We start from the raw sequence: 23387 nt of genomic DNA on the forward strand, positions 1-23387 counted from the left end.
GTGATGACATAGACTTTTTGAATATAAATGAACCTTTGATTACATTCACCTGTTTGTTTCCCATTGCTGGCTCCCATTACTCAGATTTTACATCCCATCGCCTGAAGGGCTGGTCCCTTCTCATTGGTTCAGAAACACACAGGCTTCCTTTTCAGACTGAAACTTCAAAATAAAATACCCAAAATAGTCATTTCATTGGGTCTTTAATTCACACTCCTAGATTAGGTGTAATAATTACAGTCATAATATATTATTAAAATACATGTATACCCCTTTCAGTTAATCATTGTATAATACAATAATTAACATCATCGAAATGGATTGATTGAATACTTTATTAACAGTTTGAAAGAAAACAAAAGTACAGTGGCACAGTTATACAATAATGCTAGGATAACACTACAAGTCCTGGGGTCTTGTTTCCATTGTAGTCCTATGGTGCTTCGCTGGGTGTGTAATGGAGCAAAGCAATATTACATTATAACAGATATGAAAATTTCGAGAAACACACATTGTACACAGTATGATCTGTAGGGTAATTCATAGTATGAGTGAATAACACCAACATAATTTGCCAGTCATGACTGCAGGATCTGACATTAAGGTTTCTTTTCTACGTTCCCAAAGAGTCTTCTGAGTCCTTGCAGGTCTCCACAAGCAAACAGTCCATCACATCCACTTGCATGTTGGTTTGTAGATTTATGTTTTGTGTGCTTCATACTATAGTTTGTTTGTATGTGCATGTGAACTCTATCCTCTAACTGATGAAATTAAAATTAAAGAACGCTGTCAATGAAAAATCAAAGGTTGTCTTGTGTGTAACAATGGTTGTTTTAAGACATGAATAATTTATTTTTGTTGTGGCAGTTACTTTGAAGACAAGGATGGTGAAGTGCATTTCATCAACCTATGAAGCTCCTATACACTCACACTAAACCTAAAGCAGTGAAAGACGAGCCTGATAACCGTGTACTTGCACAAACACAATCAGGTGAAATGTTAACTAGCACTCACACTCATGTTGGTATCAGTCTAGAGCAGGGTTTCTTAAGGTGGGCGCTGTGGCACCCTAGGGTGCTGTGATGCCAGTCCAGGGGTGCCTCAGAATACTTTGATGATGTGTTGAATTCATCAATAGCACTTCAATTTAACCACTTAGACCCTCTATCTATACTTAATCTAGTAAAACAGACCTGGGATAAACAGTACTTTTACTCTTTTTCAGCCAAGAAAAACACTCTTCAACAAATAGCAGATCTACAAGGATGAGCTATTTTGGGGGAATTAAAGGCCAAGTATAAAAGTTTTGTATAATGGAAAACAAAGTCCGAATTGAAACAGATGTTCTTTCCAGTTTTCCTTGTGATATACTGTGGGGGACATATTGACTTATTTATGTATCATTAACATGACAAAAGGTTTAATAAAGTAACATTGTAATTCAGGGGTACCGTGGATGGAAAAGTTATTACATGTGTGACCTGAGCCAAAAATATATTAGAACCACTGGTGTAGAGCCCTGCTCAGTCTAACATACAGAGATTGATAGTCAGGGGTTTTCTTTCTAAAAAATGTCTATCTATCTACTATAACGTTGCAAAGGTAAGCCGCTTTTTGATGGCACCAGACCTAATAAATAAATAAATAATCTGGCAGTAGTAGAGTTAATGTCAGACCCTTGATCCTCAAGCAAAAAAAAAAAGAAAAAAAAGAAATTAAAGTGTCAGCAAAAAAAAAGATCAATGTAAATGGTTACCTTTACAACAGACTGAGGAAATTAAGACTAGCTATTACCTTATACGTTAGATTTGATCCTTTTAGACATCTTTTAACTAACATAAAATACATTAAAGATGAATAATTAATTCAAAAATGCATTGCTCAGCTGCCGATTAGGTTGCTACTAAAAGAAATACCTTTTTCTGACTGCATACTGATTAAAGAATAGCTACACATTTGTCAGGCTAAAGGGTAAGAGTACTCTTTTCAAATAGGTAATTCAAATATTCAAGTCATATTCTTTGTTCTTGACCCTATATTCCTGCATGGTATTAATAGAAATTCCAGCGATTAGTTGCAGATTCAATTACGATTACTAAACTAGAAAATACAATTTCTAAGAAATTTTAAGTGTGCCTGCAGCTCGCTAAGTGTGTGCAACCTTGTGGAGCGGTTGGTGTTAGCATTAGCGTTAGATTTTTTAACATAAGCATTTTTTGCATTAGCTTCAACATTATCGACTGTACGACAAACGGTTCATGAGATATAGAGGCACTTCCTGTTTGGCGAAGGGCACTTCCTGTTTGGCGCACCAATTAAGGTTAAGGACTCTTAATCAAGTCATATGACACCACCCACGTGTCTGTACGACAAATGGTTGATGAGATATAGCGTCACTTCCTGTTTGGCGAGGGGCACTTCCTGTTTGGCCAAATAGGCCCCAATTAAGGTTAAGGACTCTTAATCAAGTCACATGCTCCACCCACGCGTCTGTACGACAAACGGTTCATGAGATATAGGGTCACTTCCTGTTATGTGAGGGGCACTTCCTGTTTGGCAAAATAGGCCCCAATTATGGTTAAGGACTCTTAATCAAGTCATTTGACGCCACCCACAAGTCTGTACGACAAACGGTTCATGAGATATAGGGTCACTTCCTGTTTGGTGAGGGGAACTTCCTGTTTGGCGAAATAGGCCCCAATTATGGTTAAGAACTCTTAATCAAGTCATATGACACCACCCACGCGTCTGTACGACAAACGGTTCATGAGATGTAGAGGCACTTCCTGTTTGGCGAGGGGGCACTTCCTGTTACAGAGGGGGCGGGGCTTAATCAATTACAGCTCATCCCTATTGGTCGGAAAAAGACCAAAGTTGTGTGTGCATTTCAAAGTTTAAATGACGTTGCTAGGCAAAAGTATGTGACGCCAAAGTTTCTGGGTTTTTTTCCGAGTCCCCCATTTTAAGTCAATGGGGTTTTTTTGCGTGTAGTTTTTTACGAATTACGTTGCCATGGTATCGCGGATCGGAAAGAAAAGTAATAGCACACCATTCCCGGCCGAGCCGCACATTTTGATGTATATATTGTGGGGGTGGCGTAAATCGTGCGGCAGTTATTACGTGCTGAAATTTCCCCCATTCTAAGTCAATGGGGTTTTTGGGCGTAGTTTTTTGCGAATTACGTTGCAATGGTATCGCGGATCGGAAAGAAAAGTAATAGCAACCTATTCCCGGCCGAGCCGCACGTTTTGATGTCTATATTGCGGCGGTGGCGTAAATTGTGCGGCAGTTATTACGTGCAGAAAAATACTTACTTAACTCATTTAGTGCCCCTGAAATTAACGGATTATAAAGTCCACGATGCCACCTTCAGGCTGGCATCACTCCTGTTATCTTATTTTGAAGGCCAGAAGTCCACAGCGCGAACACTTCCGGTCTGACGTCATCGCATCCTGCGCCGGAACCGATCGTTGTTTACGTGGTGCCATGCTGGATTGCATCGGAGCATTTATACATGTGTTATATAAGCGAGCATCTGCCTCCATCTTCGCTTCTAAAGTGTAGTTTTGAGATAATGGACATTAAAGATGAGATCCCCCGTCCACCTCAATGTTATGGGATGACTATTTTCTGCTCCTGGAGCCGTGATGATGACAAATCAGCGACGGATTTCGTCTCCGGAGGTTCCGCCATTCTACTCGGTATTGTACTCGCCGTTACAGTAATATATTACTTTTCACGAGTATACTCGGGATCGGCACTCCGGGTACTCGAGTACTTTTCACGAGTCTTCTCGGGATTGGCAATATATGAGTTAAGTATGGGGGAGTACAATAAGTGTTGTGCCATTGCATGGCAGGCACACTTAATTAGTTGGCAACTAATTGAAAAATCGATTTGATTATGATTAATCGTTGCAGCCCTAACGCCCATGCGTCTTTAGATTACATAAGTTATTGAAAATCGTGTGACAATGAAGGGTTTTTCTCCAGTGTGGATACGCTCATGTGTCTTCAGGGCACCTAACTGAATGAAACACAGCGTTTACACTGGAAAGGTTTGTTCTCTTGTGTGGATACGCTCATGTTTCTTTAGATCACCTAACCGAATGAAACTCTTGTCACAATGTTTACAGTGGAAAGCTTTTTCTCCAGTGTGGATACGCTGGTGTGTCTTTAGTGTATATGACTGGCTGAAACTCTTGTTACAGATTTTACAATGGAAAGGTTTTTCTCCAGTGTGGATACGCTGGTGTGTCTTTAGATCACCTAACCGAATGAATCTCTTGTCACAATGTTTACAGTGGAAAGGTTTTTCTCCAGTGTGGATACGCTGGTGTGTCTTTAGTGTATATGACTGGCTGAAACTCTTGTTACAGATTTTACAATGGAAAGGTTTTTCTCCAGTGTGGATACGCTCATGTGACTTTAGATGACCAAACTGAATGAAACTCTTGTCACAATGTTTACAGTGGAAATGTTTTTCTCTTGTGTGGCTAAGTAAGGTACCTGACTCACTGAAACTCGTGTTACACAATCTACACTGGAAAGGTTTTTCTCTAGTGGTGACACCTCTACTTGAAAACATCTCCCCCCAATCACTGTCGTCACTGACTTCAGGGTCAGATTCAAGTTTAACTTCAGAGCAGTGTGAAAAGATGTCAGCATCAACTCCACTTTTAACTGCTAGTAATGTCAACATAGATCCATCAAGTTCCTCTGGTCTTTGAAGTATTTCCTCCTGTGCTTTAATGTGTGGAGGCTCTGGTTCCTCCTGTTCCTCTTTAATGCGTGGAGGCTCTGGTTCCTCCTGTTCCTCTTTAATGTGTGGAGGCTCTGGTTCCTCCTGGAGCAGACTGGAGCTCCTCTCCTGTTTAATATAATCCTCCTCTTTACACACAACCATGTGCAGGATGTCTAGGAGCAGAAAAAATAGCATGATGGTCAACACAGGATTCCTAAAATGACAACGCTTTTCTCTACCATGTTCCATGTACAAAATGAGCCATCACCTACTTAAAGGAGTGCTTCGCCACTATTTAAGGGCTTTTTTTAATCCCATAGTATGATATTCGAACATGGGAAAATATATATATATATTTATTACATGGCTCGGTTGAATGCTTGATTCTGATTGGTCGAGCGCTGAAATCAGCGGTGAATTATGAGCGTATAATGATCGCTCCGCTCTATAATTCACCGCTGCCTAATCAAAGGCTCAGAGCAGCTGCTGCTGCTGCATTCAGTCTGGTTAGTATCAATGCGCACTTCCGCATAAAGAAGTCCCGGCTTTGTTTATAACCGGCTGTGTGTACAACTACTACTTTCCCCTGTGGCTAAACTTGTTTAATACGGAACAATGAACGATTTATTTAAAGTGAACTTCAACATATTCGGAGAAAATGAAACGCTTGAGTCGTGGTTAATGAGTGACCTGTCTCCTGTAAAAAAGAGAAAAAGGGAAGAGAAGAAAACAGTGCCGACAAAGCAAGACAACACCACCAGGGACGTTAAAAGGCACAGAGAGCTCAACGATAAAGACATTGACAAAATTGAAGAAGACAGACATGAAATAAACACAAAGAAAAGCACGGAATGGGCTATGGGGTGTTTAAAGACTGGTTGGTGGAAAAGAAAATGTCAACAGACTTTGAAACGTATGGAGCTGAAACCCTGAATCAGGCGCTACGTTCTTTTTATGCCTCTGTACAAAATAGCCAGGGAAAGTCCTACTCAGTTGCCAGTTATATGGCACTCAGGGCTGGAATATGTCACCACTTCTCAAAACTTGACATAATGAACTGTGTTACCTTCAAATCTAGCAACGGAGTGTTTACATCTGTCATTAAAAACCTTCGAAAAACGGGGAAAGACGTCAGCCAACACCATCCCCCTATCTCTGCTACAGATTTACAGCTTATTAAGAGCTCGGAGGCGCTGTCTACCAACACTGCGAGCGGACTGGTCCGGAAAGTATGGTTTGATGTCCAACTACATCTGGCAAGACGAGGCAGAGAGGGAAATAGACACTTGACAAGAGATTCCTTCATTGTGAAACAAGATGAGAATGGCAATGAATATATTTCTCTCGCTCACAACGCTGAGACCAAGAACCACAAAGATGCCAGAGATCCATGTAAATAAAATCACAGGGGGTGTATATTTGCAGAGCCTGGTAATCCTAAATGCCCCGTTGCCAGTTTCAAAAAATATTTATCCCTTTGCCCTCCTGACGCTAAAGCGTTCTACCTTCACCCACTAAAGAAAGACCAGCAGCTACTGAACAGTCAAGCAGTGTGGTACTCTCGTGAGCCCATGGGGCACAACTTCCTTGGGCTAATGTTGCCTCAAATCAGCCAAGCAGTCGGACTTTCAAGGAGGTACACAAATCACAGCTTGAGGAGCACCGCTGTGCAGCTTCTCTCTCAAGCTGGTCTGGAGAGTAGGGAGATTATGTCGGTGACGGGCCACAGATGCGAGGGGAGTCTGCGGAGTTACTGGGCTCCTAGCACTACAGACAGGGAAAAATGGAGCAAGATCCTGTCCTCCAATCCAGGCAACAGCAGCAGCTCAACTGGTGAGTGTCTCTCATATTATCATAGTACTCCAGTATCTGGCCTATACTCCTGTTCGCAATTTGGTGTGAGGGGAGTTTCTCACCTGAACTGAGTTAGTGGGTCCCTAGACATGAAAAATCATAGAGGTGCTCGTCCGCCATAGTGGCACGAATGGCGCAATGGCCAAATCAAATATGGCCGCCATCGGCTATAATGAAAATCCAACTTTTGTGTATATGCACAAGCAATACCTCCATTCTGACTAATTTGGGTGCGGGGAATTCATTTCTGATATTGTTTTGACCATGTTGGGTGATTTGGACCTTGAAAGGTCATGGTCAAGGTCATTTTGTAATTCCGAAGACCATGGCCACAACTTGGCCATTGTTAATAGTAAAACAGGTGCTGTAGGTCTAAATCAACTAATTCTGACATGTATAATTCATTTCTGCTATTGTTTTGACCATTAAGGATCATCGTGTCTTTGAAATATCAATATCAATGCCATTTTTCAAAAACGATTTTGTCTTTACTAGCACTTTTATTTATTTTTTTCATAATAGTTTGTTTTGTTTATAACAAAAGACATACTAGTAATAAATATTAGTAAACACCCCCATTTAACTTTAAAGGGGGACTTTAACTGGGTGTTTAAATGAGCAAATAAGACTATTTACGAATAAAAGTGACAAATAAGATCACATAACAAAATCACACACAAAATTAAATAGCAATTTCCCCTTTCTCACTGTCCTCAAAGTGCACCATATTGTGATTCTGTGTATGCAAGTTATTGTGATGTGCTTTTACAGGATGGATTTGCCATTGTTCCATCACAAAATATGATGCACAGAACTCCATCAGCAAGGCAGCTATAACGTTGAGTATCACGCTTCAAACAAGGCAGGAGTGTACTAAAGCCAAAGTGTTCCTTCCATCCATCAGGGCTTGACATTGACTTTTTGAGGTACTTGTCCTTTGGACAAGTACATTTCTCATTCACTTGTCTGGGCACAAAAGTCACTTGTCCGGTTAAACTGAGTCAGACATTGAAATAGAATGAATAACAAAAGGACTGCTAATGACCCTCCTTGCTCCCTCCACTCCATAGTATAGTATATGGGCAGTCCATAGTCTGCATACAGCACAAAGGACAAGCCTAATGTCATGACCTGATCCATGTTCTATTGGTTCTAGTCTTTCCTCAGGTTCCTTGGCTGTTGCAAGCAGGTGCCTTGTTGGTCTCAGCTGTTGTACTTCTTTGCTGTGGCTTGTTCTGTCAAAGTCTTTGCCTCTCAGTCTCCAAAGTCTTTTTAGATATATTGTACTTGGTCAGAAGCCATAACTGCATGTTTAATCACCACCTGGCCCATGCAGTCATCTCCAGTCTCCAAGGCATATGTGCCTTGATCACTGTTTAGCTAGTGGTGCTGCAAGATCGATGCAGTGGAAGCATTTCCAATTTTCACCAGTGCCATTCTGCAGCCAGTGCTTGTAAATATGGGGTATAGTATAGCAGTTACGCGAAGGAGACAACAACTCTCTGGGGTCCGCCATAATTCCGACATCCCATTATTCCGACCATTAGGTTAGTGAAGGTTAGGGTTGGTTATAATGGAGTCAGTACATGCACCATGTGTCAGCCTCCTCAATCCTATTCAAGATGTCTGGGATCTCTACTCCACCTTTGTCATCTTCATCAGAGACAATGGTAAATGGACTGCATTTACAGTATATAGTGCTTTTCTCCAAAGCACTTTACAATCCACCCATTAACACACACATTCACACACCATGCAAGGTTCCAACCTGCTCATTGGGAGCAGTAAGGGATTCAGTGTCTTGCTCAAGGACACTTCGACACATAACCAGGAAGAGCTGGGAATCAAACCTGGAACCTTCAGATTTCAAGGCAGGCGCTCTATACTGAGCCACTGTCGTCCGACAATGATGGTAACATTGCCACAGGCTTGATTGGACACCATATTCTGAACACACAGCTGGAGAACTGTTTGTTCTCCTCAGACACCCAGAATTTGGAAAGTTGCTGAGGGATGGATGTGTCTACTAAGACGCCTCAGGGCGACGTGCGTGCCAATTCTTGGCCATCTGGCCAGTGATGTGTATCGGACCAGTTACACATAATGGAGACCCCTGCATGATCAGGGGTCAACAATGTTATGTCAAAACATGCCAGATATGTCCTTAATTAATATTGACTAGAAGCAGCGTCTAGTCGGCGACCTGGCCAACTAGGGAACGATGTAAATAGGGAATGAATGCCCCACCCTTTAATGCAAACCCCATTATACCTGTTGTCATAGGACCCGTTTTGACCATCTGTTTGCCTGTGTCCATTTATGCCCATATATGGAGATATCTGTTATCTGTCTGTCTGTCTGTCTGTCTGTCAGTGTCCATTTTATGTCCATATATGGAGATCACTGCAGATATAGTTCTGGGTCCATTTTAAGCCCATATATGCCCATATATGGAGATATCTGTCTATTTGCGTCCATTTCATGCCCATATATGGAGATCTCTGTATCTGTCTGTCTGTGTCCCTTTATGCCCGTATATGGAGATCTTTGTGATTCTGCGTAAATTTTATGCCCATATATGCCATTTGCGTCCATTTTATGCCCATTTATGGAGATCTCTGTATCCGTCTGTCTGTGTCCCTTTATGCCCGTATATGGAGATCTTTGTGATTCTGCGTCCATTTTATGCCCATATATGCTATATATGGAGATATTCAGAGATTTTTTGTTGACTCATGTGGCGTACGTGATGTCAGAGCCTTTTATGAAGTGATGTCACAATGAGTCAGAGCTTTCGCCGATTTCCTCCAGAACAGCCTGATGTCAACAATCAACCCCGCATAAGGAGATTCCGAACGTTTCGCGCCGGTTCGGGAAAACCGCGCGTCGGGTTGGGTCGAGACCCGGCACTGCACTCCGTGCCGCGGCGGGGAACGCGCGTGCCGAATCTGAAGCCGGTGGGACGAACGGTTCTCGAGATACGCGGATTACAGACACACAGACAGACAGACAGACAGACAGACACACACGCAGAGACTTCTCGCATTTATAGATAGATGACATTGGGACAGGGATCTCCATATATGGGCATAAAACATATGTTAAAAGCCAAGCAGGGCCTTGGCGAGTTAGGGCCTGGGTTTGATGTCTGGGGATCCCCATATATGAGCATGAGGGGGTACCCTAACAGGGCATCAAAAAGGTAGCACATCCAAAACTTTAAATCAGTGGAGAATAAAGTACTCACGTTTCCACTTTTTTTATTGGTACAAACCAACAAGAACGCTTAAGCGTTTCGGATATGAGCCTTCATCAGAGCATTCTGGGTGTGTCTGTCAGCTCTGTTGTCTCTGATGATGAGGGGCTCCCTGCAAAAGCTGGTGGTGAAGAGATCCCAGACCTCGATCTAGATTGAGGAGGCTGGTGTTACATGTGGAGTCAATTGGCCCCATTATAACTAAACCTATCCATAACCATAACGTCAGGATTATGAGCGGACCCCATAGAGTTGTCGTAGTCTCCTTCGCATTAATGCTATACTACACCCTAAACATTCAAGACCTGGGGATGAAGGGGATCTGGCTGCAGAATGGCACTAGGGGTGCTCTATGGCACATGCTTCCACTGCATCAATCAGTCTCTCATCTTGGAGCACCACTAGCCAAGACAGTGATCAAGGCACACATGCCTTGGAGACTGGAGATGACTGCATGAGCCAAGTGGGGACTAAGCATGCAGCTATGGCTTCTGACCGAGTACAGTACAATATCTTAAAAAAACTTGGAGAAGCAAAGACCTTGACAGAACATGGTAGCAGAGAAGTACAGTACAACTGCTGAGACCAACAGGGCACCTTCCTAGTGCATTTCTTGCCACCTGCATGCAACAGCCAAGGAATCCGAGGAAAGACTAGAACCAATGGAACATCGATGGATGGAAGGAACACTTTGACTTTAGTACACTCCCATGTCTGAAGCGTGACACTCGTCGATATGGTTGCTGGGCTGGTGGAATTCTGTGCATCATATTTTGCCATGGCACAATAACAAATCCATCCTGTAAAAACACATCATACTAACTTGCATCATAATACACAATCACAATATGGTGCACTTTGAGGGAAATTGTTATTTAATTTTGTGTGTGATTTTGTTGTGTTCTTATTTGTCAGTTTTATTCGTAAATAGCCTTATTTGCTCATTTAAACACCCATTTAAAGTCCCCCTTTAAAGTTAAATGGGGGTGTGCACTTCTATTTATACTAGTATGTCTTTTGTTATAAACAAAACAAACTATTATGAAAAACATTAAATAAAAGTGCTAGTAAAGACAAAATCGTTTTTGAAAAATGGCATTGATATTGATATTTCAAAGACAAGATGATCCTTAATGGTCAAAACAATAGCAGAAATGAATTATACATGTCAGAATTAGTTGATTTAGACCTACAGCACCTGTTTTTACTCCTAACAATGGCCAAGTTGTGGCCATGGTCTTCGGAATTACAAAATAACTTTGACCATGACCTTTCAAGGTCCAAATCACCCAACATGGTCAAAACAATATCAGAAATGAATTCCCCGCACCCAAATTAGTCAGAATGGAGGTATTGCTTGTGCATATACACAAAAGTTGGATTTTCATTATAGCCGATGGCGGCCATATTTGATTTGGCCATTGCGCCATTCGTGCCACTATGGCGGACGAGCACCTCTGTGATTTTTCATGTCTAGGGAGCCACTAACTCAGTTCAGGTGAGAAACTCCCCTCACACCAAATTGCGAACAGGAGTATAGGCCAGATACTGTATAGCCTGTTATAAAGTAACTAAATGACGCGAAAAGCAAGTCTTGCAGTTGCCTGATTTTAGTCATTATGTGTTTCCTAGGTGTTTCTGCAGCTGCGAAGCCGCGGTCAGAACTACGCGTCGTAGAGATGAATGACAGAAACGTCAACTTCAATGCTCCTGAAGGATTCACCTTGTTTAACTGTACCTTCAATGGAAACGTTCAGTTTAACATGCATACGGACCCTAAACAGGCTGGTGTGATGTGACTTTAGGCTAGTAGGTAGCAGTTAGCCAGGCTAACAGGCTAACTTAGCCTACACAACGTTATGTGGCCCAGAAGGCACTATTTCTTTGTGCGGACTCAGCAGACTTCATGTAAACACTTACTAAATAAACAAAGCCATACTTGTTGGAGCCTATTTTGTTGTCAACTGTCTTTTAATTAATTTATTGTATTGTTTAGCCGATGTAATAAGTGCTATAAGGTCTTGCTGCTTGGTCATTATGGTTTATATGGACACTTCGGGCTGATAATTCCCCTCGGCTCCGCCTCGGGGAATTATAACCCCGTCGTGTCCATATAAACCATAATGACCGCGCAGCAAGACCTTATCGCATACATATCCCATAGTATGATATTCGAACATGAGAAAAAAAAAACATGCATTTTATTTGGGTGATCCAGTGAGTGAGAACTGTTTTTTTCGAAAGTCCCTGAGCTCACTCTGACCACACTTCCTACAGCACCCATAATGCTTTGCGAGAGCAGCGCAACGACAGCCAAAGCTAAGCTAACAGCATAACATCCATGATAACATCCCCTCTCCCCTCTGAATCTTCAGCTGTGTAGTGAACATTTCACAACAGATGACTTCCACCAAGATGGAATGGCAGAATTGATGGACACAATGCATTACGGAAGAATTGATGGACACAATGCAAAGCTAAGAAAACACTCCTCTTCCCTCATTGACCATACATAAAGCTAGATCGAATTTCTTTAGTTGTCTTTAGTTGTTTTTTTTAGAAAAGTTTTTACTTATAGGTGCGTGGTCTAAATGTTATTGCTTTTCTAGATTGATATTCCTATGCATTTGTTATATTGTTGTTGATGTACTGACATTATCTTGCTCATTATATTGATGTATTACCAGCTTATTGTAAGTCGCTTAAAATCATCTGCTAATTGGCTAAATTGTAATCATTCAGCACTGTTGCCAGTTACTTTTTATGCTGTTGTTCTACGCTGTATGCTGTTGTTCTACGCTGTAGTATAAAGTAGGGTTTTAACTTACAAACAAAATAATAAAAAATAGGTTTCTGCCCGAGAACAACCCCCCAACATTACATGAAAGATGTAACATGGTAAAATGCAGTGTTACTGTTGTTAGCTTATAGATCTGTTATTTTTTTTTTTATTATTATTATTTTTTTTGCAAACTGGTTTAGGATTCATATTATTACTATAGGCCTGGAAATGGAGTAAAAGCTATGGCAACGTTTTGAAATTTTATTGTAAAAAATGTGTGTGAAACTGTGAACCCTGAAACTTTTTTCCTCCTCTTTGTTGTCTATAATTGCATAAATGAGCTGACACATCAGTGGCAGTTCATAATCCACCATGTCCAAGCTAGCAGTCCTGCGGGAGGACAGCGGTACAACTGTCTACATTGCCCTCTGAATGAAGAGATGCAGTAGAAGAAGCAGCTTAAAAGGAACTCCCAGGAATATTATTTACAATCTCGATTCATACATCAATGTGATCTAATTTTTAAATATTAGACTACACTAAAGCCTCTTTCAACTCTAATGTTGCCTCGTCTGCTCTGTACACTCAGTAATAACATTCGAAAGACTTGAGAGGGCTTGTGAGCTTGTTATTTTAATAAGTCAAATTGGGAAACAAGATAAAAGTGTGAATAATTTTCCAATTCGTAGGGAGAAAAATAATCATTTAAAAGAATCGTGCAGCCCTTCTGCAGATATAAGTGTCTGCTAAATTTCTACATTAGATCAGCTAACACAGGGAACATGTCAGAAACCTAAGACATCCGAGACAACCCTCCACATGTCCTAGCTCTGGAGTGTCAGCGATTCTCACTGACACTCTGACAGGCGGCTGACTCAAAGACGAGACCAGGATTTCTATACCCCTACCAGGGCTCAACTTAGGTCAAAATAAACTAAACCACATCGCTACTCACCTAACCAAAGGTAGTTTTGCGTTGTTGAAAGTGTATTCCCCGCGGTGGGAAGCCTCTCGGCACCCCACACTCTGTAAAATACATTTTTGTCATGAAATAAAATGCACCCACTTCGAGCCACCGCAGAAAACCCGGAAATACGCGGTGGTCGGAGTTGGATGCGTTTTATTTCATGACAAAAATAATGCGGAGCATAGACTTAGTAGTATCTACAGCACAAACTGTATTAGAACAACGGTTTCAATTTCAGGTGGAGCCCACACCAAAAAGGCAGGCAAACGAAGAATCAGGTTTTGATTAAAACAATATATAACGTTGTCATGAGCTTTTTTGGTTTAATCCTTGCAATCTGTCATGAAAATATGTCTTTTATATTTCATTCAAGTATATATATTTTACACCCGAATCACCCATTATTTGCTGGAGTAGAGCAGTGGTTCTCAACCTCTTCAAGCCGTGACCCCCGGTATCCCCACAACAATCATATTTGAACTGGGGACCCCCCACCCTGATAAGCACTTGGACTGTAGGAGTTGAGGCATTACATTCAGCTTGACTCCGTTCCACAGATAAATATTGTGAAACTAGCCGATCTACAAGCTCAAACTCCCACAGACTCAAGGGTTGAGAACCACTGGACTACAGTAATGCCTCCTCTGAAACAGACAAAAGTACTTGCTACTGTGTTACAATTTGATTGTACTCTGTTTACTGTGTTACAAGTGGCAGGTTCACACAGCACTCAGTCAATACTACAACTGTGTACATTATATTTCTTACAAATAAAAACAAAAAAGAAGGGAAATCCAATGTCTTGAATCTATTTTATTATCTATTATGACTAGGAGTATGACAAGGATCACACAGATTTTCACATATCTATGCATTTGTTAATACAATATAATGATGCCAGGGTAAGAATACATCGTTGACTCTCCACTTGCTGCCTCAGGAGGACACACTCCAAACGATACTGCAGTGCCTGGAGTGAGAAGAAGAAAAGACTGTGTTGTAACATGTTGCATTGTCTCTGTCACAAACAAAGGGTTCATCACCATGCCAGCTTATCGTGTACATCAGGGGTCAGCAACCTTTTTCAAATGAAGCACCATGGTTTTATTATCTAGTCAGTGTGCCATGTCAACATGAATTTTAATGACACGTCATCAAAAAGGTGGACATATTTTGATTGGCAGGACATTGTTATAACAATCATTAGACTCCGAGCAATAACTCATTTGTCTCCCCGACTCCCTCCCCAGTCAGAGTTCATAGCTTTAATGAATGTAGAATTATGTGCAGGATGTAATTTGCTGCAAATTAGGTGACTTCATCTAATTGACCATGTTTAAAATATATATTTGAAATAAAAGTCCTGTCTCCTTGTGCCAGTGATCACCCTCCCTGTGCCAATGTTGGCACCCATGCCTAAGGTTGCCTAACCCTGGTGTACATTTTTGTCATGGACATACAAATATTAACCCTTAAGTTCTGTTCAGATTCACTACACCTTCGTTCTGTTCGGGTCATTTTGACCCGGGGGATATTTGGTTTAAAAAAAACAACACTAATATAAATTTTAACTTAACAAATCATCATGATACATTGACTTTGACTCAATACCAAACAATTCATATGATATATATGGTAAATGTTTGCATTTCTGCTTTGCTATATCACATTAAACACTGAAAGAGCTAGGCGTTTTTACTGATTTAGCTGAAATTCATGTAAAAAAAAAAAAAAAACGACTTTATTTAATACTGGGCAATATTGCTCATGCTTATAGGAAACAATGAAAATCAGCCAATGTTTTTATGATTTTTTTTTTACATGCCCATTAATTGAATACTTGCGGTTCAAGAACAGGACATCATTCTCACATAGAGCTGAACACACATGTGAACACACATGAACGTCACATATGAATATACACTTGAACGTATACTAGTTGGAATGGGGCTTCGGAAGGGGGATGTTAGAAGTGGGGGTGACTGTGTGTCTATGTTTTGGCATAATACTGTGTATTTCTGTGCATCTGTGCTTCCCGGGTCAAAATGACCCGAACAGCACTTAAGGTTAAAAAAATATGAGGGGGGTGTAGCATGGGTGTAGTGCAAAAATATTTTTTTTACATGTTCATCTCAGAAGAATCTTTAAGGCCAGTGAGTTTCAGGTGGAAAAAATGTAAACTTCTACCTTTTTTTCCAAATGAAAATGTAAAACGGGTCAAAATGACCCGAACAGAACTTAAGGGTTAAAAATTACCAGAGACAGATCTGCTAGCCCTAAATAGCCTACTAGTGCTGTGGTTCTCAAAGTGTGTTGAGGGACCTTCAGTTGAAGATGGTTCAACTGGTTCAAATGGACCACAAGTTTCTGAGTGCAGTAGTGTAAGCAGTACTTGTAAAATGTTGAGGTATTTGTACTTTGAATATTTCCAGCTTTCTGTAGTTGTACTTGACTCCAGCTCGAATCCAAATATAGTACAAATATAGTACTCCATTACAGTTATTTGAAAACTTTTGTTACTTTGCACATAAATGATTATATTATAAAATCTAATTAATCAACTTAAGCCCTATTTTATACCCAGGCTATTTGAAGATAGACGATCTACAAGCTCACTATGCGTTGATGCGATGTGTTGTAAGTTTGTGGATCTGCTATTTTCAAACATTTTGTACTTTTAAGTATATTTTGATGCCAATACTTTAAAACTTTTTTTAGCGTTTCTATATTGCAGTAGGCCTATTGATACTTTTACTCAAGTAAGTCCTCTTTCCATCTCTGTCAGAGTGTACAAATGGAACCAAATGGACCCGGGTACTGAAAAATAAAAGGTGTGAGAACCACTGTACCACTAATGTGAAATACATAGTCAAATAAGTGCCATCATACACATTCTAAAGAAAACATACAGACTTTACATAAAGTAATTGGGATTAAAATAAGAATGTGTATGCCAGGACACATTGATGATGACACACACATACACAAATAAGTTATACATGAATGAAACACATACCATTGGGTTTCTGTTGTCTCCTCCAGTTCAATTTAGGGATCCTAGCAGCATGAAGTAGTCACACAAACAAAGGTGGGCAGAATAACCTGGGTGCAGAGAGTGGTCATACAACAGTGTGTCTGTATGATGTTAGCTTAGGCTACTATTAAACGGAGACGTTGCCGATCTCATTTTGGATTCGTTATCAAAATAAGATCGCCTTTACACCTCGCATTGGCTCCTCATCGACTCGTATTGTCTGCGTTTACACGAAACGCACCATGTCATGCAAAATGCTGTAGTAGACCTACATATGCCTGTACATATAGGCTACTGTGTATTTACCCTTCAACTATAAAATATAGCCTATGTTGTTTTTAATGAGACATGCATTGTAATTAGGCTATGCTCCCAAATCCATATTATCCTGCAGTGCAGCCAGTCGGCTGAATTTAAATCATAGAGGTTTTTTAAAACGCCAATAAAAGCCACCTGGAAGACGAAGGTTGGAACATCATTTATATGGAGCAAATTTCTGGACATTATCTATGGGGATGGGCGATATAAAGTCGGAAAAAACGCATAACGCACCAATGGATGCGAGCGAGGCAGAGCTTCTACAGAGGCGCACATGGGTATGGTATAACGTACCTTGATTACAGGAGAAAATAATAAAATGTACTTCTTAAAATGAATTCATCATGCTTGTTGCCAAAAAGTATTGGCAACATGACTGGTGTATTGCATGCATGCCTTCACACGTGCAAGACAACAGCCATGTTACCATACCTTAGCATTTGCAGAACTGACGCTGCTGGCAGGATCGCGTCGAGCAGCCGGAGGAGGAGGATTTTCTTTTCTTTTTTCTTTTGACATTATGAGCGAGTGTGCAGGCCTATTCGTGGACTCTTTTTATTCTGTCTGTCTGTCAGCATATTCATTACATTACTTGTGTGAGTAGCCTAATGGCAAAGCATCTGGATAAATCACTGTCTGTCTGTCTGTCAGCAAGACTCAGTATATTACAATAACGCACTCATTACCTGAAGTCCGCTGCTTCTGTGATGTGGCGCATGAAGAATTAATCCAGTATTTGTTGGTGAGAAGTTGAAAAGGGGGACGCAAAATAGTCATTAATCATTAGTTTGCTTAGAATGGAATGGTTACCAATCCATAGCCTAATGGTTTAATTTAACTTTGCGGAGAGGAGAGCTGTTGCAACTCCGTCAGGCCAGCTAGGCTACCAGGTGCGACTCATGCGTAATTATTGATCCGACCTACTTCTGCTGGCAGTTGTAATTGATTATTTTGTCTATAAACCAATAAATGTTACATAGGCAATAGGCTATAGACATTTTTAAAAGGCTTTCATATACTCCTGACATTTTTCAAATGAGGTTTGGGCTAATAGATTGCTATGTGTTCAGTTTGGGCTATTTTCTGGGTTTTAATTAGGCCTACAACAACACAAATAATAATAATACATTTTCGGTTAGTCTGACAGACTGACACTGTTATGCAGCAGGGGAGGGGGATCAGGGGAGGGGGTGCTATGATATCGTCGCACTCTCCCTCGCTGCCGATTTCCTTTATTACACTGTTGCGAAAATGATGCGAAAACGCACTTTTCCACTTTCAGACCCGAATTCAAAAAAGTGTCAGATTAGGTCATAAAAACGCGTCTCCGTGTGTCAAAATGGCCGTTTCACTAGTAAAAACTACCTGGTAATTACAAATTCGTCCTCATGTAAAAAGGGCCTTAGTGGAGTCCCAGCTGGCAGACGCCTCATCTTTTCTCTCTGGTTCCCGTTGCTGCTTTGTTTTTCTTCTTCTTCTTCTAATCTAATGTATAGCCTACTCCAGTTCAGATAAAAAAGTAGTTCTACCGAAGATTCTGCCAGCAAGTCCCTATGTCAGTAGAAAACATGTCTGAAACAACCATACTGTTTGTTGTTGTTGTGCTAACTAGTGTTGAGGGGGATGGGGTTCGCGCTACGTCAACCACACTGGGTCAAACCTATTTGTAGTTTCTGTAGCCTTAGGGTCGATTCACACTCTAATAAGGAGCGTAACTAATTTTGGTTCGGCAATGTCCAGACCCAAATATAGGTTTTCCCTCCCGGTTCGGGAGAGCATCAACCGACTAAATTCGGCTCCTCGGTGCTGCCGAAATGTTGTGGCTTCATTTCGGTGCTCAGCGGTGTCTTCTAATTCATTCAGCCCGGCTCCAAGTTCATATTTTCGTCTGTGAAGCCAAGGAAACAGCGGTTGTTTGGGAGCGAGACACGCCGACTTGCAAATGCTTGTGTGGCCGTGTATTGAACGTCGCAGAGCGGATACATTTTCAGCTGGTTCTCACTCTGGCTGGAGACGAGAGTGATGGACTGGGAGGCGCGCGCGAAACACACACACACACACACACACACACACACACACACACACACACACACACACACACACACACACACACACACACACACACACACACACACACACACACACACACACACACACACACTTTAGTCACCGACCGTTTTAAAGAGAAAATAACGTTGCTAGTGTTCTGTGTTGATACTAGGTTTTCCACAACAAGTTGTGACTGTGTGATGACATGCATGCAGCAAGAGAGGCGGCACGCCTATAATGTGAGCTTGTAGATTAAATGTTTTCGACAGAGCTTGAGCGTTTGTGAGAGTGAGTGAGAGAGAGAGAGAGAAGAGACCCCGTCACTGGTGCTGCTGCCTGCTGGAACTGCTGCTCACTGGACCTCCAGTCATTCAGCGCCCTGCAACGCTCATTTATCGGCTACAAACGTTGTCATGCCATGGACCTCCAATATTTATAAGCGACTTCGGCACTAGCCGTTAAGAAAGTATGAATGGAAATTAGTTAGGCTCCTTATTAGAGTGTGAATCGACCCTTACTGACCATCTTCTAGCTACGTCATAGCCTCGAGAACCCAAGCTTTTCATTGGCCAAATCAGTCTATGACGTAACTAGACGATGCCCCCCTAGTGGCTACAAAACAGTAATGTAAGGAAAAGATGCATTTTAGACTTGGTTGAAAACCGAAGTACCCCTTTAACATTCAGGGATTGACACTAATGGTTGCCAGACTGCCCGGGGGAGGTGAAATTTGCTGCTGAGTTGCCCAACCAAGCTTTCAGCGTAACTTACGCTTCTACGTAACTTAGGTACATAACTAAAGGTATTCTAGAAGCTTACTACGCTAAAAGCGTAAATCAACTGGACTAACTTCTTAAGCACAAAGAATGCTTTCTCCTGGAGTTATTACAGCCAGTATATACACAACAAGGCATCATGGTATAAATAAAATCAAATCAAAAGAAAAATAAAGCAGAAGAATATAATAGTCTGGCGGAAATTCTGGAAAAAGGCCTTCTATAAGCAGGTTAGAGGCATTTGGGGGTAAAAGTGGGTAACCAGGCCATTTTACATAATTCAGGGGTGCAGAATCTGAGAATAATTATTTTATCATATAATCAGGGTTTTGCGAACACCCAGGACAGTTTTTGAGTTGCTTGATTCAGTTTATATTTAGATATTTGATATTCATTGTATCAGACACGCCCCCTTCCTATACAAACCCATTGTAACTTCAAAACTCCATTTTAACCATGATAGATTTAATGAAAACACCCGTCCTTTTTTCTGGTGACTCCTGACGCCCTCCTAATACGTGAGCAGGTTGTGTTCTTTCGATAACTCCTTTCATTTCTTTTTAATAATTTATATTTTGTATTTATTTATTTTTCATTTTCCCAAATAATTATTAAGAAGAAACTAAAAAAGTTATCGAAAAACACTGCCTGTTCGTGTATTAAGAGGGCGTCAGGAGTCACCAGAAAAAAAGGATAGGTGTTTTCATTGAATCTATCATGGTTAAAATGTTTTTGTATTTAAGTGAAATATCTCTTTTAAATAAAAATAAAACATTTTAACCATGATAGATTCATTGAAAACACCCATTCTTTTTTCTGGTGACTCCTGATGCCCTTCTAATACACGAACAGGTAGTGTTCTTTCGATAACCTTTTTAGTTTATTTTCTATAATCATTTGGGAAAATGAAAGAAATAAAATGCAATTAAGAACTTTTAAGATAAGATTAAAGATAAGTGAAAAATGTTATTGACAAAACAACCTGCTTACGTATTAGGAGTCAGGAGTCACCAGAAAAAAGGACGGATGTTCTCATTAAATCTATCATGGTTAAAATGGAGTTTGAAGTTACAATGGGTTTGTATAGGAAGGGGGCGTGTCTGATAAAATGAATATCAAATATCTAAATCTAAACTGAATCAAACAACTCAAAAACTGTCCTGGGTGTTCCCAAAAGCTTGATTAGACGATAAAATTACTAAAGGTTTTTTGAAAGTGAAATATCCCTAGAAGAAATAGTTTAAAATTGAAAATTCTGCAGCTATTTTGTTATGCAAATTAGAAGGTCAAAAACTCAAAATTTTGCTTGGTAACCATTTTTTTCAGATTCAGCACCCTTGAATTGTGTAAAATAGACTGGTTCCCAACTTTTACCCCAAAATGCCTCTAACAATCAAATTTTTCAGAAATACCACTAGACTATAATCTGGTTAGTCTGTTGATTGCTAGAATCTAGTAATATGTGTCCGAGGCTGGAGGAACCGTCCTAATTTCGGCAATTTTAAAAGTCAGAAAACGCGAAAACAAGAGTGATTTAGTTTTGTCTTTGTTTTTCGTTTTTTTTTATTTAAACACAGTTTGAATATATTAGAGGGTTTTCATTCCATTAGATATCTTTGTTAAGGTTGCCAAATGTTAACATTGGTGTAGTAAAGTTGCCTTACTTTTAGACATTACACAGACCGTTTCTGGAGGCGGAAAAGTCAGCTCTTTAGATTTGCATAGCGTTTCGATTGACTTACCGAATCCATTGTTCCTCAGGTTTCACTCGTGTTCACGCTCTGAGCACCGCCCATACAGCGTGGTGCATCTGGTTGTAGTGTGTAAACACTCTCAGTGACTAACTTCATCTCGCTAATGTTATTGGTTTGCAGAAGACAGTATTCTGGAAGGATTTATTTTTTGATTTATACGTCGTGATCTGACTCTCTGAGTCGCTCTCGGGCACACAAAGAAAGATGCAGCGAATCGATGATGTCTTCTCGTAATGGAACAGCCGGCGCTAACGCTATACAGCGTATCTCACATCTCAGCCTCTCGTCTGTGGTAAAAAATAAAGCCCGCCGCTCACGAACGCTTCTTACCTTTTGTGAACATTCTGTCCAAAAAGTAAAGGTCCTATACACTTCTCTCAACTGTTTACTTTTCAAGCGTAGAAGAAAATCCAATCAGCGTGTTGAAATAAAGAGTTTATATCACTCATTTTGTCAGCCGGTGCATTATTTTCCCCTCTATTATATACCACGTGACCAGGGGAGGTAGCATGTCTAAAAACAAAGGACCGGCTGACAAAATGAGCGATATAAACTTTATTTCAACAAGCTGCTTCGAATTTCTTCCACGCTTATGAAGTAAACAGATGAGAGACCGGCATAGGACCTTTACTTTTTGGATATAATGTTCACAAAAGGCAAGACGCGTTCGAGAACGGCGGGGCTTTGTTATACTACAGACTAGTGGCCGAGCTGCGAGATACACTATAGCGTTAGCTTCACGCAGTTAGCAGTGGCTAACGGCTAACGCTAACGTTAGCTAGCGCTAGCTGCAGGCAAACGCAGGCATCGTATACACAACTGGGATATTGTTGCTCTTCTACAAGCTCACAACGCTGGCGGTTAAGCCTGTCAGAACCGTCAGATTATCCTTCTGACTTAAAGTGATAGTTCACCTATTTTTGACATGAAGCTGTGTGAAATACTTGCCATTAAAATAGTGGTTACAAATATATGAATCCATTACCAGAGTCCCGTGGTCAGAGTTCTGGTCAGTTTTAGATGAATATAAAGTAGTTCCGGTGATTTGGCAGGGGCTCAAGACTCAATCATTAAAAATAGATGAATCCACAAAACTAGCGTCATTTGTATTGTTGACCTATTTCTACCAAATAGACCAATTTTCGTTCAACTTTGACCCCTCTGTCACATGGTACTATTTTTTGTGTCCAGTATCACTACGCCGCTGCAACGTATTTCCCCAAAATAAGGTGCTTTGCAGTCAGCTGATCAGAACGAAACATCGCTCTATATGGTAGAAATATGCCAACAATACAAATGACGCTAGTTTTGTGGATTAATCTATTTTCAATGATTGGGTCTCGCCAAATGGCCCCCACCCCATTGGAACTACTTAATATTCAGCTAAAACTGACCAGAACTCTGACCACGGGACTCTGGTAATCAATTAATACATGTTTAACCACTGTTTTAATGGCAAGTATTTCACACAGCTTTATGTCAAAAATAGGTGAACTATCACTTTAAGTTACACAAACACTGATGAGTGATGATGTTACATGTATAGCACAGTTAGCCGGCGGCGACCAATTTCGATAGGTCACGAGTTACGGTGTTGCGCACGTGCATCCCCGTAGAGCAACGTGGACTGATGAAAACTGGTGCCCCATAGAACTTTGTGCCTTTGTGGTTAATGTATGTTTTGGACTATTAAAATCAAAATCTACAAAGCAATAACTATAGTTTAAAACATACATAAACCACTTTAGCCCTATGTTATACCAAGGCTATTTGAAAATAGACGATCTACAAGCTCACAACGCATTGCGGTGTGACGCGTTGTGAGCTTGTAGATCTGCTATTTTCAAACATTTT

General features: G+C 40.7%; 1 protein-coding gene across 1 annotated transcript in view; it reads right to left on the reverse strand.

The window, feature by feature from the left end:
- Positions 1-3757: 3757 nt before the first annotated feature.
- Positions 3758-23387, reverse strand: part of LOC308289671 (uncharacterized protein) — a 33199-nt gene continuing 13569 nt past the window's right edge. Inside the window, exon 3 of the mRNA XM_080731414.1 lies at positions 3758-4916. Within this exon, the coding sequence (XP_080587540.1) occupies positions 4045-4916 (872 nt within the window). The 3' untranslated portion in view covers positions 3758-4044. The remainder of the gene's footprint in view (positions 4917-23387) is intronic.

The sequence above is a fragment of the Nannobrachium achirus genome, assembly GCF_963921795.1.
Source record: "Nannobrachium achirus genome assembly, chromosome: 8".
Classification (NCBI taxonomy): Eukaryota; Metazoa; Chordata; class Actinopteri; order Myctophiformes; family Myctophidae; genus Nannobrachium; species Nannobrachium achirus.